This window comes from Epargyreus clarus, unplaced genomic scaffold, assembly GCF_041222505.1.
Source record: "Epargyreus clarus isolate Ecla_fem2 unplaced genomic scaffold, WU_Ecla_fem_2.2 ptg000007l, whole genome shotgun sequence".
In the NCBI taxonomy this organism is placed as follows: Eukaryota; Metazoa; Arthropoda; class Insecta; order Lepidoptera; family Hesperiidae; genus Epargyreus; species Epargyreus clarus.
The window spans coordinates 4,748,520-4,767,757 of NW_027332215.1; the positions used below are offsets into that span (position 1 = coordinate 4,748,520).

Sequence of the window (19,238 nt, forward strand, 5' to 3'; positions counted from 1 at the left end):
GAACTGTGGTTTCGAAGTGAAACTTCGTACATGTATGTAATTTGAATAAAAATACCATAATTTGATATTTAGGAACTGATCTGATGATGGAGCCAGGATATGGATGGTAGATCTCTTACCAATTTAGCCCAAACTCGAGGGATTTACTAAAAAAATAACCATGCACCTGCTGGCTCCATCATCAGATCTGTTCCAAGATGTCAAATTATGGTATTCTCATTCAAATTACATATATGTACGAAGTTTCACTTCGAAACGACAGTTCAAAGTAGGTAAAAATTGACTTAATAAATTGTATTACTTTGTTTGCTAGTTAGTTACTAAATTGTGTTTTTACAAATGAAGAATGATATTTTTAAGTGTGTAACCAGGTAATAATATGATTTAGCACTGCCTGACACGTTGTGAGTCGGTAGAAACCGTAATTTAAATAAAAACTCGATTATTACGTTTTAGTTGGTTTCAGTCCCTTTCATGCAAAAACGGCCTTAACTTTTTTTCTTCAACTTTAAATAGTAAGTGTGGTACCTTTTCGAAATCTCTATTAACTGGACATATTTTTATGTGCAACGTACACTTTTAGTCCAGTACATTTTTTTTTCACCGCGACGAGTCAAAGTTGAGGGAAAAATAGTAAAAAAATTAAAATCTAAAAATATCCCTATTTTTTTCATGGTTCCTGTACATATTTTAACCAATTTACATTTCAGTATGATAGACCAACTATCTGATAGTATTTAACAGAAAAAATAAACACTGCATCACCAAATTTGTACACGCAGTTAACGGAAGAAGATGAAGAGGGCTAAATTTCTCAAAAAATCTAAAACAATTGATAGTGCAAAAACGGTGACACTTTTACTAAGGTAATTTTTTTTTCCCAGAGAGGTCAAACCCTCACCTATGTTCTCCCCAAGTTTGTCGTGGTACTTACGGGACACCCTGTATATATAATATTTTTTTATTTTTTTTAATTATTAATTACTACATGTTACATGTTTTTTAATAAGATTTTTTTTTATAATAGTAGCAGACCTGCAGCTGAGCTGAGCACCTGATGGTAAGTGGCAACTGCCGCTCATGGACATCGTAATCAACCCCAGATAGGTTTAGATATTCCTATGAGGTCGCTGAGGCCACTACCCCTGAGGACTAAGCTGGAACGCCGCGGAAAAGTATGTCTCCATTACCACACCCTTCAACCCAGAACACAGCAGCGCTTAACACTGCTGTTATGAGGCAGAAATAAACATATGTAACCAGCTCCATATAGACCACTGATTCTACCTGAACACAGTCGCAGGTTTTACTATAACTTATTACCTATTTACTTTTTTTATCGTGTCGTGTCTAGGGACATGTCTCCAGAAGGAAAACCATTAATCAGGATGATCCTGACGAGGACAATAGGACAAATTTATAAAAAGGTGTATTGTCATCGGTTTTTAAAAATTATTGAAAAGTTTGAATATATTACGACCTTTCATACATACAGGTCAAGCTAAAAAAGCGTGATAAGAAATACCAATTATATTTCCATCCATTTTGATGAATTCAAAAACAATTAATTGCTTTCAACTATTTTGATTGACGTCATCCCGAAGATAACAAATAACTAGACCATATGTGAAAAGGTTCTTACACTCTTATCTCGTTATACAATGCTTAATAGTGTCAAAAGTTCAATTACCCGCGGATAAAATGGTATTTACGCACATTGATGACTCTTAAAACAGGACAACAGAGACTAAACAATGGCAGATAACTGAATGACACAAGTTGAACGTACTTTGCATTTGGTTTCCGTTTTATTGTTGTCATATTTTGTTCTTTGGAGATGTAAATCATATCTGTTACGTTACTTAAAATATCTCTATATCTCGTAGTACGAACGATTACATTTAGGACCTGAAGTTTCTAAATTAAAATAATAATAAGCACGATAAAAATAAATTAGTAAAGATACTTCGCCGCCTTGAAATTGAATGAAGCCACAAACGGCTTATTAGTAAGTTCTTTTTTTGAATTCTTCACAAATAAAAACATTTTTAGAGAAAATTTACGAATAGATAACTAATACTGCGTAATTTACATAATAAATAAATAATTATTTCAAATATTTTAGGGAAATTTTAGCACGGAGACGTGGCAAAACATTTTTACGCAACTATTTCAATTCTCAAAACTGGTTACATTTTCTTGTTAGGAGTGAGTAATCTTTACTATTCTATGACGATAAATGTCACTATCCGAACTTCGGCGAAGAAAATAGAACCGCGCATGTAGAACGCCATTTACTTTATATTACTTTGAGACTAATATATCGATAATAATATTTGGAGAGCAACATACCTGTAATGGGCCTCAACGAGGTCCCTAGCGAAGACCTTGTTGGCGCCAACGCCGCAGTAGTAGGGCCCCTGCGGTGGGGGGAAGCCGCCGGGGGGCCAGCCGAAGGGGCGGAGGTCCGAGTCCAGCAAGATGTACTCCTGCTCGATACCGAACCACGGCTCCTCGTCCTTGCACTTGTCGTACGCCGCCTGACAACGCACGCGATGGTTGCTCGCTGGAATACAGAACACATAACTATATATTCACAGCCGTACCTACCCTTTACATCAGAAATCAACTAGCAATTATTAAGTATAAGTAATAAAAAAGATCTGACTGCCCAAAAATAAAGCGCCACTCCCAACCGCCTCACATCCCACCGTCGAAAAATAAAGTTACTCCCACAATTTAAAAGGATCCAACGACAACCAATGACGGCAACCTACATGTTGATAGCCGCCAAGTTCTTTGGGTTGTAGGTCGTGCTAAAGAATGAGCTCGAAAAATAGTGATCCGCAATAATCCGGAATCCGGAATAGTACGGAAAATATAAACAATAGCCGACACATTAAAAATAACATAAGTTAACTTGAGGCTTACTTATAAGTAAACATATAACTCGTGTAAAACAATTTAAACCAGTTAGGGACTTAACGACTTGTGGTTGTACGATTTGCGGAGAATAGCCCTTAAATACTCAAACAGTGGTCTTGCAACTTTGCGGCGACTCTTTTGGTGAAATTGTTCCCAAACATAGCCATTATCATCTATACCTTCTCTGTTAATGAATATCAAACCAAATACTTACCGAACTTTGTTATCTTATGGAGGTTTTGTTATCTTTGTTTGAGACAAATAACCTTAATAAATATTAAATTATTATTATTAACGTGTGATTGCAGTGCAACATATGTTTGTTTTGATTATAGGCACGTCATGTTGATACGTAATAAAAACCGTCGTTTTTAAAAACCTCCAAAAAGCACTTACGCTTTTTATTCAATACATCGAACGGCTTCAATTTATTACAAGTTGAACTGTAATTATACCTAATAATAATAACATTTTATTTAAGTTCTTAAAGGTACTTAAGTAGGTAAGTTAATTTTACGATAAGTTATTTATGCGAGATAACAGTTAATAGCAGCCTCATTCTCCAATTAAATACTTTTAAATATATCAATTATTATTAAAAATCTATAAAAATGTCACTTATACAAATCGTTTCAACTTAGTCCTCAAGAGTAGCAACCCATTTGTGGTCGATCTCAAGTATGTCTCCAATCCTGAGCCTGATTACAGATGTTAATTGCCATCAGGTTGACTGTATGCAGCCATCGGGACTGCGAACGAGCGCTACTAGCATACCCGTGGTCCCGACAAAGAACACTGTGGGGTTTCCGTGGAATTTCAAAAACGGTTCAATCTCCAATTGAAACTATTCATTTGAATAAGGCAGAAACAATAACAGATTTTGAAAGTCAAATATCATCGCTACCAATACACAAATATCAATGTTACACATAATGCCAATGCAGTTGTGCAGCGAAACTTCAAATAACAGTTACATGTTGAATTGATTAATTTGTCTTTATTAGAATACGTATTAAATCATGACTTGGATAACAAAGCACCTACGTCGTCTATAACTTTGTTATTAATAGTGAAAGAGATTAAAATATTATTTGTATTCTACTTTAGTTATCGCAAAGGTAGTAGTAGTGACGTGTTAATATCATAACGTAGGTAGATCTACAAATTGTCATTCAAAGGGCATTTTTTCCTATCGCGCGTGTTTACGCCCGCAAAAATATGGCTGTAATTTTATTATGGTTTTTCAATAATGAAAAGTAATTCTAGATTTGTCGATAAAACTTGACCGTAATGTCAGTAACTGAAGACTCTGAAACCCTATATCAATTTGCGTGAAGGGCGTGTTTCACAAGATCCGAATGAAGTCCCATTCCTTAGTACACCCTGCAGCCCAAACAACACGACTGATTTTAACTTAGAGGTGTCGTTGAATTTGTCTAAATTGTAGGAATGACCGACAGTCAGTCGTCAATCGGGGTTTTGTTCTATAATAATTGCAACTTGATTTTATAACCGGTACTCCGAGCCCGATTTACAACCGAAATCCTTAGTTAAATAATAAAAGTAATACGTACTAGTAGGCTCCATGTTGTACTTGTATGTGTCGCACATGACGAGCACGTGGTTCCCGCGGCGGAAGGGGTCCTTGTAGATGGCGCGTGGCACGAGGAACGTGTCGGAGTTATGCCCGTCCGCCTGCCCCGTGGAGCTGCCGTCGAAGTTCCATATCGGCAGCTCTGGAAAATGTTACACATGGATTATTTCGTCAGTGGCGGAAATACGTATTTCAGTAATTGTTTGGACGTGGTGACCATTTTTTTCGTTGACAAATACACATTTCAGACATTTCTATGTCTATATGAACATTTCAACAACTTCTTTTTAGTTCAGGAGGATTGGCAGCTCTTTTGGGGGCTCCCCCCAGAACCAGAGGCCCGGAGCGGACCACCCTTCCTCCCTCTTAGAGCGTTTTCACATTATCCGATCCGATATCGGTATCGGACGCCGATACGATATCGGGGTAAGTAAAATGTATGAAACATGTACCTGCCTTTCACATTGTCCGTTCCGATATCGGATATCGGAGCCGACAGCGATATGCTGGCGACACCATCGGACGCCCGTGAGCCGTCGGGCGATAATGTTTGTATGTGTGCTCTACGTGTATCTAAATTGTCTCTGTGTGCGTAGAGCCCGATGCGCGGCGGCCATTTTGAGCTGTTTTGATACTGTTTGTGAGATGAATTAGCAAATAATTGAACGTGGATTCACTCATACGAAAGTAATTAAAAAACTTTCTAGGTGCGTGTTGTAGCTTGCTAAACAGAGTGTAAAATGCTCCCTCTGAATATCTAGCTTCCACAATAGGATGTATCCAATACTGTCTGTGAACAGATCTTTTTTTGCGTCTCAAATATAAGAGATACAGCAAATAAAGTTTTCTATTATAGTCTGCCATGATGACCTGTCCGCACTAAGCTATCGAGCAAATGGCCGTATCGGAACGATTTTGTCGGAAATATGTGAAAATAGCACATGGTGTCGGCTATCGGATGTCGGCTATCGTCGTCCGACACCGATATCGGATCGGATAATCTGAAAACGCTCTTAGTCCGCTAGTGCATTTAATGTACCTTTTCTTTTACGAGGCTGTTAGCATTTTTCAAAGTACCCTTTTTTATTATCACTCAACGCTCTACACACTTAGATAAATACACAAACACCCAGGCCCAGAACTGAAATCTAAATTCATCATTTAGATATCTGTCTGACCGGGGATCGAACCTGGTACCTCTGCGCATCAGATTTGGTATGGTAACGTAAACATAAAAAACTACGTGTGAAACAGAACAGGTGTTTTAAAAAAGAAAACATGCTTTCATCCATTAGTAATTCGTTTTCCTCGGCACCCACCCACAGTAAGTGTGTCACCAATATTATACCACGTAAATAATGTACCTTTACACAAGTACCCTCATTAGACTCTTTTTTAAAACTTAAAACAAAACGTAGAATAACTACGAAACATGTATAAATTATGTATTCACTACTTACTTTTCTTCACTGTATCGAAGTTTAGAACTATAGTTTGAAGGTTCTTGCCTAACTTTACTTTGCCTAAGAATAGAGCGCCTGGCAACTATAACATAATTATGTAAACATCCGTGAGAACGTACTTTAGTTACAAGTTGTCAACTAGTGGAACAGAATTATTTACGGCTGTCATCCTCTTATCAACATGCGGAACATTGTCTATTTCTTCCTTTTTAGAGTTCCGTGGCAAAAAGGATAAAAACGGAGCCTTATTTCTAAGCCTCCGCCGTGAGTCCCTCTGTCACAGGGCTTTATCTCCTCTATTATTTGTTTTTGCTATTGAATCGCAATAGGCAGAAAGTTCAAATTTTCACAATGGATTAGCAGTGATAGCCTAGTGGTTGAAACTTGGCCTCTCGATCTCGAAGTCCGAGGTTCAAATTCGAGGCACCTTTGATTTTTCAAACTTATGTGCGTATTAGAAATTAATTATCACTAGCTTTAACGATGAAGGAAGACATCGCGAGACGACCTGCATACCTGACAAATCTTACAAAGCGATTGTTAATGGAAGTCTACCAATACGCACTTTGCCGGCGCGGTGGACTGTGGACTAATCCTTCTCAGGAGAGACCCGTGCCCTGCAGTGGGACAGTAATGGGTTGACAACGACATATTATGCTAGAATAATATTAGTAATAATTACACAGCCACTGCTGAAACTCGGCAGTATAAGTTGTTTTGTCTCAAGATTAATTACAAGTTCCTGCTTGTTGCAAAAAATGCGTTGCAGTTATCATCATCAACCCATTATTGTCCCACTGCGGGGCACGGGTCTCATCTCAGAACGAGAAGAATTAGGCCATAGTCCACCGCGCTGGCCCAGTGCGTATTGGTAGACTTCACATACCTTTAAGATTTTTTTTATATAAATCTCCCAGGTATGCAGGTTTCCTCACGATGTTTTCCTTCACCGTTTTTAGTCAGTGACAATTAGTTTCTAATACGCACATAATTCCGTAAATCAGACGTGCGTGCCTGGGATTTAAACTTCGGACCGCTCGATCGAGAGGCCGAGTTTCTTAACCACTGGGCTATCACTGCCTGCATTGCAGTTAAGTAAAGTCTAATTGGCGTTTGTGCGTCCGCCAGCCCGCGTCACAGAACAAGGTTAATTCCACTGAACTTTTTTTTCAAAAACATCTGACATTATTACGTTTGTACAACATAGGTTAAAAATTAACTACCGTTTGTTTTTACGGTAATAATTCATAAGCGAATTAAGTTTTGGTACGTTTATTTATAGCAACTTATAATGTGACTTATTATTTGTTTGTATTGTCTATTACTGAACTAATATTAGTAGCCATCCCCAAGGGTGTCTTTCCACCAGAGATTTACATGAAAGTATTGTAAATACAGTTCAGTTTCAATCCAACAGTTTCAAAAAAGAGATCACGAAAAAATAAATGAAACTATAAGTGAACACGTGTCGATTTTCTAAAAATCTAAGTATATTTAGGCAATTATTTTTGGTTTTATGAATAGTCGTAGTATAATCGTCGACTGTTGATAGTTTGCCAAAACCTTCCACAATATCTTCTGTAACACCCTTGAACCTTGACCTTTTTATAATATAGGAGTAGCAGACGAGCATGCAGTCCACCTGATGGTAAGTGGCTACTGCCGCCCATGGGCATCTGTAATCAACCCTAGATAGGATTAAATATTCGTACCTGAGGTCGTCCACAGATGCGCCGCTACCCCTGAGGACCAAGCTGGAACGCCTGCCCAGTTTTTAAACTTTACTATTGTAAAGTTATCTACACTTTAAATTTTACTTCGTTGTTAAACAGAGTACAACTGTAATACTTTCTAGTTAGCTAACTTAAATATTTTACACTTACATAAACCAATAAAAACTAAGTATGTATGTACTGAATACGTACGAAGTGTTACTATTAGTTACGAAATGTGCTTCTGTATTATCTAAAGCTAATCGGTCGGATAAGCGAATTAATGAATCGTAACTCTACGGCTGTCAAAATTGCTATTGAACATTTAAGATATGTTCTGTTCTTATTTACTTTACATTCGCTAAATCTACTAATCGAATTATATAGTCATTTAAGTAAAATACACATACTAATTAATCTAGTAAAAATTATAAGACCGTCTACCATTTAATTATAAAACAGGAACAGACAACTTATTTTTTTTATTTGGATTGAATGATCGTACAGGCCAACATTTCTACGACTGCAAGTATAATATTAACATGAAACCTTTTAAATTCTCATCAAAGCTGTTTGTATTCTCTCGCTCTCGCAGCTTGCATTTCACTTGGAACGCGGTATCGAGATCCCGCGGGGAGAAAAAGGGTGGTTTGTGTTCAATCGAATATTTCCTTTGTAAAGATTCAGCAGCGTTCAAACTGCATTTCTGGTTCAGTTCTTCCAAAATCATTTCTAGTTTGCCTGTCAGTACAGTCAATAAGAAAAATGTTAAGCTGTACGAATGTTGTGGTTATGGCCTTAAATATTGTTATTATTTAAATTATCGCCCCGCTGGTCACTAACTAATTTATTATTAGCTAATTTTCAATGAAATATTTGTATTGAGTAACTAAAGAGACATGTTACATTTTGTTTGATGAATCAAATAAAAATATAATCAAAAATTTCAAAAATATTGTTTGATTATCGGTCGAATGTTCATTGTTTAGGTCAGTGTATTATATAATGTAAAGAAATTACTAATTATAATAAATCACGCCTACATATAATTACATCTCAAATTATAACATACTTAATTACTTATATTAATCAATATGATAAGATAACTTTAGTGTGTATAATGAGCGATTTGGAATTCTATTAGTAACAGATTATGTACTTGACATATTAGTAATAGCTAATTTTATATACATATAGCTGTTAATTATAATAATATATTAATATAGATTTGGTACACCGACACAATTTATATTAAAAATATTTCGTTTTTATTATTAGACGACCCGCGTGGTGGAGCGGTTACCATACCGGTCTGACGCGCAAAGGGTCCCGGGTTCGATCCCGGCCAGAGAGATATCTAAATGATGAATTTTGATTTCTGTTTCTGGGTCTGGGTGTTTGTGTATTTGTCTATGTGTGTGTCCATGACACCCACGACACAGGGAATCCTAGTTTGGGGCTGTGAGTGTAGAAAGCGTTCGTTGCATGTAGGTTCATGTGTACATAATAAATTCTACACTTTTTATCCAAATTAGTGTAAGGCCATTTATATACCTGCCTATTGAACTTATCGTGTCAGAAAAAATCATATTTTCCCATGAAATATTGTGAGATGCACAGCATATAAATATAAACGAGTTCACACACTATGTGCAGAACACATAGATAAGTTAAGATTACTCACTCCTAACAAGAAAATGTACCCAGTTTTGAGAATTGAAATAGTTGCGTAAAAATGTTTTGCCATGTCTCCGTGCTAAAATGTCCCTAAAATATTTGAAATAATTATTTATTTATTACGTAAATTACGCAGTATTACTTATTTATTCGTAACTTTCTCTTAAAAATGTTATTATTTGTCAAGAATTCAAAAAAAGAACTTACTAATAAGCCGTTTGTGGCTTCATTCAATTTCAAGGCGGCGAAGTATCTTTACTAATCTATGGCAGAGCAATACAGTTTTATTTCGCCACGAACAGTGCCTGTGACCTACGATGTCTGTAGATACAAAACGGCTATAATCCTTAAGAATAGAACAACCTAAACCGTTAACGAACATCAACCATTTAGTTAACAACTAAGTCAACTTAGGGAACAAAGAAACTAATAAGAATACATATCATACCATGAACGCAGTACATTTCCTGCACATACCTACCAAGGTATTTCACGTGAAAAGTTGTTTACAAATAGCTACCGAAGGTCGTGCAATTAACGCGAACTGTGCTAATTACGCTACTAATACGGATGTATTAAAACTGGCTCGTTATGTCGTTTCATGTTACTGTACAGTACATTGTTGAATAACTACCTATCGTGGTATTTTTATACCATCACACACGCCAATTGGATAGAATACAATGCGTCAAAGAAATCGCTCGTCCATTAAAGTACCATTAAACTGTCTCTAAATATTATTTTTTTGTTATTGACTATACGCTTTCTGCGCTTATACCCTTTGTACACTCACAACCCCAAACTAGGATTCCCTGTATCGAGGGTGCTATGGACATACATATAGACAAATACTTTGTGTATTTGTCTATACTTATATACTTTGTGTATATGTCACACAGAGACAGAAGCAGAAATCTAAATTCATCGTTTAGATGTCAGGCCGGGGATCGAACCCGGGACCCTCGACGCATCAGGCCGTATTGAATGTTTATCCCTGGGTAGCATCGACCACTGACAGTCAAGTGGACTGCACGCTTGTTTGCCATTTAGATAGATATTAGAAAAAATATAACTATTTGCCATGCATTGTAACTCCTAAATTCTCAGTTGAGGAGTATGAAGAAAAATTTTGTAACTGACAATTTGTAAGTGCTCCCACAGGCTTATACAAAATAAAGAAATTTCTATTCATTTATGTCTGTGCACGAAAACCATTTTAACCAAAAAGGAAGCGAGCAAATCTCAGTACGAAACGTAGTAGTGGTAAGTGCCTCCGCAGGCCTAAAAAAGTAGGTAAGAGTATATTTCATTTCATTTATTTCTTTGAACAAAAACAATTTTAACCAAAAAGGAAGCGAGCAAAGCTCGGTACGAAACTATATATATAAAATGTAACGGCACAAGGTCCTTCGTTGAAGAATTTTAAAAGGTAACCTTTCGTTTCGGTACGTTTCGTTTTCAAACCTTTAATGAGGTCTATTCACTTAAATTCAATTAAGGAAGCGATTGCAATGTCCAAAGTGTAAATTGAAAGTGTTATGTAGCTCGAAATAGAACAGTACTGCGCGCAAGTACTTATATTATTTATATTTTAAACAATAATTATTTAATAACTATTAACAATGATAATATTATTTGATTAAGTATCCTTTAAATTAAGATACAGTTAGGCTTTTAATTCTACACATGCCCATTTCTACAAGCTATCTGTAATTGTGATAAAGTTTTAGAATATCTAGGACTACAACAATTAAATTAATGTAAATAATACGGAAAGTATTACACTTCTATCCTCGAAATGGTTTTCTTACTAGATACTTAGTATGTTGTAAAAATTTCGTGCCTCAGGAAACTACTAAACAAACTTTATAAAAAACATAGCACACGCTTATCTAATGTTGTCATATTCATTCTTTATTGTCTCTAGATGTAATTGTAAAACTTATTTCGAGTAAGTGTTTAAATAAAATACAAAGTGTGTTCTACAGCTGTCTCCGACATCAACAGCCAAGACCCCTCAGTAGTGGACTCGGTACTGCTGCATAATTGGAAACCAGATAATAGTATAAATACTGTTTGCTAAGAGAGAAATAGTGGTATTTGAAATATGGTTTACTCCTTCATGATTCGATACGCGGAAGAACCACCTTTTGCCTTGCAACCGTAGTGTTAAGCACTTGTGTTTTTGATTGAAAGGTACTATGAGGACGAAAGTTATACCACAGTATAAGGATATAGTTGTTTGTACCGTGGTTTTACGATGCATTCTGCCATTGTCCTCGTGTACAGCAATGCCCCCATTACCGCTTTTACGTAGAATTTCCAATCCTATTTTATTTTCATAACAGATAACCAGAGGCATTCGACTAGATAATAAGTGGTCGTGTGAGGTAGATTGCTACTTTCAATTTCATATAAACGTTGTAATAGATGGTTCATTTGTTTGTTTTCCTGTTGTATGCTTCGATCTTAGATAAGTAAAATACATAGATTGATCACTCCTAACAAGAAAGTGTAACCAGTTTTGAGAATTGAAATACTTATTTATTTTATACGTACATTATGTAACTATTACTTATTTATACGGTTTTTTTACTCCAAAAATGTTTTTTGTCACGAATTCAAAAAATAAATTACACCATCACCATTTTGTAGCTTCATTAAATTTCAAGGCGGTGAAGTATCTTTTTTTAACTTAATCAAAGGCTTCGATTGTAAGACTAAAAACTCACCCTTGGGCAATTTGGGTATGAAGTTGAGGGTGCGGTCCTTGCACCTCAGGTGCTCTCCTGAGCCGTCGATCCAGACGTAGGTAGCCAGGATCCTGTCAGCGGGCAGCGGCAGGTCATTGTACCTGCCCAGGAGAGTCTTCGAGAGTACAGCATTGGGCGAGTTGGTCAACACCGGCCCAGAAAGAATCTTTGGGTTATCTGCGGGGAAAAATATCTCATACAGATTATTAAACATATTATTTCTTACTGTCTAAAAAATATATATAGGAATAATAATTATTATATTTAAATATATGCATATTATAATAGATAATAATTTCATATTATAAATTTAATACAAATAATAATTATTATATACTATAGGTATCCAATAAATTAACTCTATATAAATACCATTTATATATTTTATATAAAGTAATAAATGATCACGTTTAAATTCCTAAATCGGTGCGAAGATGAAGTCGCGATGTCGAAGTATTTATGGCTAGTTTAACCATGTAAAATAAATAGTTCTTTAAACGTTAAATGCAATACACTGAAACCGGCATAATTTCCATTATAATATGCATGCATCTATTCGTATATGCGTATGGGTAATGGGTATGAAATTGGCAGAATTTGGTATGCTTCAGTAAAATATTCAAAATATTGTCTATATTATTTTTATGGTCTGTATTCCATCCAAAGATTTTAGTGAAGCGAATTCTAAGTCTATGGTTCGTCAGTGATTGTTTGTCAGGTGTCAGACACGCGAATACTACGCGTGTCATTATGCGCTTGACAACCAGAACATTATCTAGAACGAATTGGTAATTACTTCAGTAGATAAACAAAACGATGAAAATGTTTTGATAAATCGACAAAACAAACCTTTGCGACGATCGATAATGTCACTTTGAATTTCCGATGTAGTTATATGCCTCATAATTTGTCAATGAAAATCACATTTCAATACAAACTAAACCATTAAGCCGACAGACGGCATTAACCATTTATCTCTGACCTACATCAAATGACGTGACTCATGAATGGTAATTAACGTAAACAAAGCAATTCCATGTAAATGTAGGCATTTAATTTAGTTATTTTTATGTATCACTATAATTTTTACGACAATCAATATGTCAGATTACTTGAATGTTTATCCGTGCCAATCAAAAGCACACTTTCAAACTCCGATGACTGACAGATAAAATAATACACCGCCTTCGTAAATCATATTGAACGGATAATCCTGTATGATAACGATAAAAATTAATATTATAAATATGACTTTATATTTTAATACTTTATAATACATATAATAAATATGTCTACATAGATACCTTCAATTTTACCGTGCGTGGAGTCAGCCATTTTTGCTGCTGTGTTTTCTTATCTGTAACAAATAAAAACCCTTATTATAATCTTGATAATATTTCAATTATTCACTCTAGTACAAATTGCGTTTTATGTGGAACGATGAAACTTAAATGGGTATTCATTACCACGGTAACAATAGAGTCTGTTCTGATTCATGACTACTTTTGTTATTAAAAGTACTAAACGAATATAGTTCACAACGTGGCAAACAATGCAATGTCTACTTGTTATTTGAATCTAAAACTTTATTTATCTTTTACACTTTATTTTAAATAATAGTTACCTATAAAATAATATTAATATTGGTTACAAATGCGCAACTGAGTGTACTGTACCACGCATTAGAAATACGTAATAATGATAATGAAATGGATGGATGGACTGTAAAGTCCATTCCATTACGGAATGGAATAAAATGTATTTATTTAGTACTGCGGCCGCGGGGTAGTTAGATATTACATATTTCTTACGTCACCAACTTATCTATTTGAATTTTAAAATCTTCAAATGAAAAATAAATTTTACTCCCAAACGTCCATGAAATATAAATATGACTGTAGGTATAATTTATGAAATAACTTTAATAACCTTAAGTACCTTTTCAGAGATAAGCGAGGCAGCTACCTATTTCTTGATTTTTATTTAATAATATTTTATTTCAAATATTCATATCTTAACCTCGTACATCACTGGTAGTAAGAACGCTTAATCCCACAATGATCTGTAATTCCAACGATTACAATAATACGTGATGACAATGATCCGCGGACAGCGTCCATCACAGAATGTTAATGTATCCTGACACGAGAATTAATTATACACAATTGTGGCGTTACTTTAAATGGGCCAGTGGACTCATGAACCGTCGAGATCATTTAGATAATTATTATATACAATGAAAACCATTAAGGTTCGCGGGCAATTATTTTATTGTAAAAGATATCAAAAAACTTGATAATGCCAATTAAATTACCTCACCTCGAGAACAAATTGACACGCATACATAATTTAGGCAAAATAAATGTAATTTTCTCGAAATTGTATATTTCGCTGTTTTCTTACTCATTAATACTTCTGTACCTATTGTTAGGGCCATAGTCCACAAGTGCCGAGTTGGTAACGTCAATGCATATTCAAATGTACATAAAATACATGGAGAAGATATTTATTTATAAATTTATATGTTATAACTTGATAATGTATTTTAATAAGTCCCAAACATTCTTTAATTTATTTATAGCAGAATTATTATCTCATATTATAAGTAATTACTTACTTAAGTATATTGTTTTATCATTCTCATACGATAAATAATTTTATCAGAGTAAGTACTAATCGTAAAGAAACCGGCGAAATTGCGTTCCAATAAAGTGCAATAAAACCATAAATCTTGAACTGAAACCGTAAATAAATATTTAATCAGATAATTTACAATTTGTATTACAATTATTATAAAACTAGATTTCAGTCGCTTTTTTATTTGAATGGATTTAAAGATATACCTACGGACATACGTATTTAGTTGCTTTATAGTTACCATCGTAACAATAAAATAATTTCATACAACACTGAAATGTTGGAAAATCTAGTTCTGTTCCGTTTCATACTGTCTCGTCTCGTCCACCGTTAAACCTTTACTGTCCCACTGCTGGGCACGGGTCTTCTCTCCGAGTGAGAAGGATTAGGCCATAGTCCACCGCGATGGCCAAGTGCGTATTGGTAGACTTAACCTTCGAAAACTTTATTTTAAAAATCTCTCACGATTCTTTTCCTCGTTTCACTAATTCCTCATGATGTTTTCCTTCGCCGTTACAGAAAATGATAATTATTTTCTAATATGTACATAACTTCCAAAAATCAAAGGGACGGGTATTGGTATCGAACTATATCACTCGTTATTTACCAATACCGACAATATTATTTTGAATGTACAAATACAGTTCCGTTACAATTTTATAATAGCATAGATTAGCCTCGTCGCATCGCAACCGATTACAACTTTATTGGTGGCTATATTGATATGATATGACTAATTTAGTCTCTGTTTTTATGGCATAGACTTATGTATTTTGCCTACAATGTAATTCAGCCCACACGTATGTTTATTATTATGGTACTTAGACTGGTATTAGCAATCAACTGTTTTCGATTGCTAACCAATTGTATAAGTACATATATTACACCATTGAAGCTAACTAGCCTTATGATACGGATTTTATCAGACAGAATATTTAGTACAACACGAAATGAGGATAACAGTGGAAGATAATACAATTTGATATTACCGACTGCAAATTACAACTTCCACAATTTTTATTGGAACAGAAATACCAGCGTGGGTTTTACACATACCTATTATTATTAAACCAATGCATGCAATAAGTCTGAAGGCATTGGTAATATGGTATTACGAAACTCTTGATTTTACTTTAATATTATGCTGTAAAAATAGTATGCTCCTTTTTATTTTGTAAGCGTATCCGAGAAAATCTAGATAACATTTACTTAGTGAAACGAAAATAATAGCTAAATATTCAAGTAACTATTAAAGTGTATACACAAAACATAGGTAAATAAAATGTAACCAACGGAAATCACGAGCTCCATTCATGATCAGCACGACATAGGGAAATGAAATTAGAAGACAATTATTACTTTGATAACAATTATGTTGCAACAGCTGTGTTACCGGTTGTTCTATAATATGTACAGTAAATTGATTATTTACATAACACGACACGTTATGTGACATTGCCTTGACATTTTGCAGGAACGAATATAAACGCCTATCAAAGTTGCGTTAAATAATTATACGATATCGATAGTCAATAATAAATCAATTTGGTTATGTCTTGTCCGTCTGTTTGCAAAATAAAAATCGGTAGAACCGACAACTGTACCCTTACCATGAGTTTTTACCATATATAATCCGCTAGAGGCGCTGATTGAAAATTGTGTGGGCAAATACGTAAACCAATACCAAAACAGTCATATTTGTCAAAACGTAAAAACTCATGGTAAACGTACTGAAGGTATTGTAGGTTCGCGTCGTATTATTATTATGTACACAGTCATTAAAAGTCATGGACAAATAACAATAAATTATTAACAATTTGGTTAAATTAGTAGCACAATGATCACAATAACAAGAGAAATTTAAGTATTTTGAAACTGTTTAAAACCTTAACTCTTTGTAGAACAGCTTGAAAGTACAGTAGGTAGGTGGTGAATGCCTACAGTTGCTCTTGCAAAAGAAAATTCCCAGTTTAAAACAGCTCAGTCACACTCGCACCAGTGAAATGTATTGTATTTTCAAGAAACACCGGAAAATCGTGGGAAAGCGCTGTTAAAAATTCAAGTGTAAAGTGAAATTGCAAACACCGCTCGGACGCGAAGTCTATCGTGTTTTTTTAATGTGGCTGAATGTATCTCGTGTCCGTTGCATTTGCTGCATTGGAAGTTAAAATAAAAAGTGTTTTCGGATAGCCATTAGCGAGTATTTGGCGTTTGTTAGTTTAGAGGGAGGACAAAGGAAATTGCATCTGATTTATTAAAAATGTATTAACTTGTTTGACACATTTTTGTTAATTTGTACTTATATTCTGTATCACATTTCCCGGGCTTCATTATTACCTAGATCTTAAATTTAAATATCCAAATTTCGAAAACCGCAACATTTATAAATATTTACATTCTGATGTAGTAAAATATTTAAATTATTATTCGCGTGTAATTCGCGTGTAGTTCACATTATTTTTCTTTTCACAATAATTTGCCGTCAAAATATAAGACGGGAACCTTTATTTTCATAATTTACCCTATTTATTTTAACGGAATCATGTCACTATTATCTTTCACAAGAACAACACTCAGTTTCGGTGCAATAAAAAACAAACAAACCACAGACGATACAGGTCCATTGAGGTGGGCATAGACTAGTTAGCATTGACCCAGACACACTGGCACAGCAGGCGCCGCACTCGACACTACGAGACCGATCTCGTAACGTAGTCTCGTATATAATTTGGCGGGCTGCCCGAACATGTTTATTACTATGGACTCTACAACACCAATTACGAGGAAATTAATTCGATTCATACAGTATTGACTGCTGTAAATGTCATATGGAACGCCCGTGCAGTATTTTAAATCTACTCGATATGAACGTACCTATAAGTTCTTTAAACGAATATTTCAACTTCACATTATGTCTCCGTTCGTATAAAATAAAACATTTTTATCATCAACCCATTACTGTCCCACTGCTGGGCTCGGGTCACCTGTCATAATGAGAAGGATAAGGCCATAGTCCACCGCGCTGGCCAAGTGCGTATTGGTAGACTTCGTATTGATATTGCGTATTGATATACCTATGTATTTTTTATAAATCTCTCAGGTATGCAGGTTTCCTCACGATGTTTTCCTTCACCGTTTAAGCAAGTGATAATTAATTTCTAATTTCTAATACGCACATAGTTTTGAAAAATCAGTGGGCCTGGGATTTGAACCTTGGACCCCTCGATCGAAAGGCCGACATTCTTAACCACTAGGCTATCACTGCTGCTCATTATAGTTTTATTATTGATTTTGATTTTATAGTCATAAATGTAGATACAATTTATTAGGTGAATTTTATTATACCTATCCTTTAGTAAAAATATTGTAGTAAATTTTACTTCTACCCACCACGTGAACATTACTTATAATAGAATTAAATATCAAAGCGAGTTTGACCTTAAGTTCTGTATATTGCTATGTTAATGTAATATGAGTTTACCGTTCACGAGTTTGACAACCATGTCGAATTCTATTAGGTATGTAATGTACGGAAATCCTTGCAAAGTCAAATATCGATACCTTAATTCGCAAACCAGCCAACTCCACATTTTTTCAATTTTTTTTTTATTGATCTTGATTTCGTTTAACGCCATTTATTATCAAAATATTTTTTTTATTATTTTTAAAGTGACGTTGGCTGGTTTGCGATTTAAGGTATCGATATGTTCTATTCTATGTTAAACACCATTTATGAGTGATAACTTCGGTAAAATTTGTACCTACAAGAAATATTACAACTCGATTATATACGCACCTAATTAAGTGACTATATATTCATTGATTTTACATAAGTCGTAACGTTTGTAAAAATACTTAAAATATACATATTAGCACTTTATTATACAGAATTAAATATTACAACTCACCAATAAATGTTAATTAAGATTTCCATCAATTCCGCTCGCGCTAATTTCTGTAGATTTTAGATACATTTGTGTGTAGGTATTTGTAATGGAATCTAAAACACAACTAGTTCTAATGTTAATCGAATTTAAATAAGCATTACATAAGGCAATCTTTAAACAGAAAGAACCTTTATTATTTGTATAAACGTGGTGGGGGCGTTAGTTATCCGCACTACTTTCGTCGCTGTGGATAAATTTACAGTAATATAAGGGATATCTCTAAAGAATCACTCAAGTCTAGCTACTTCTACTACTACAAGTTTTTGAAGGTGGTAGAACCCTTTGTGGTTCGACTCCGGCGGCACCACCTCCACACCCATTTCTAGCGGGGTAGTCCTCAGGGGTAGCGGCGCATCTGTGGCCGACCTTAGGTAGGAATATCTAATCCTATCTGGGGTTGATTACAGATGTCCATGGGCGGCAGTAGCCACTTACCATCAGGTGGACTGCATGCTCGTCTGCTACTCCTATATTATAGATATAAAAAAAAAACTGATTTATATTCAATTACTCGTATAAGACCTCCATTC

At 34.9% G+C, this 19,238-nt stretch overlaps 1 protein-coding gene across 5 annotated transcripts in view; it reads right to left on the minus strand.

The window, feature by feature from the left end:
* Positions 1–19,238, minus strand: part of LOC140743269 (glutamine synthetase 2 cytoplasmic) — an 87,810-nt gene that overhangs the window by 10,441 nt on the left and 58,131 nt on the right. Inside the window, exons 2-6 of one of the 5 annotated variants that reach the window (XM_073074422.1) lie at positions 13,429–13,481; positions 12,104–12,301; positions 8,244–8,435; positions 4,500–4,661; positions 2,353–2,566 (exon numbers count right to left, since the gene is read on the minus strand). In XM_073074422.1, coding sequence (XP_072930523.1) covers positions 2,353–2,566; positions 4,500–4,661; positions 8,244–8,435; positions 12,104–12,301; positions 13,429–13,459 — 797 coding nt within the window. In that variant the 5' untranslated portion in view covers positions 13,460–13,481. Of the gene's footprint in view, positions 1–2,352; positions 2,567–4,499; positions 4,662–8,243; positions 8,436–12,103; positions 12,302–12,973; positions 13,203–13,428; positions 13,484–19,238 lie in introns of those variants that run through there. The other 4 variants (XM_073074423.1, XM_073074421.1, XM_073074425.1 and 1 more) reach the window with 4 other exon arrangements.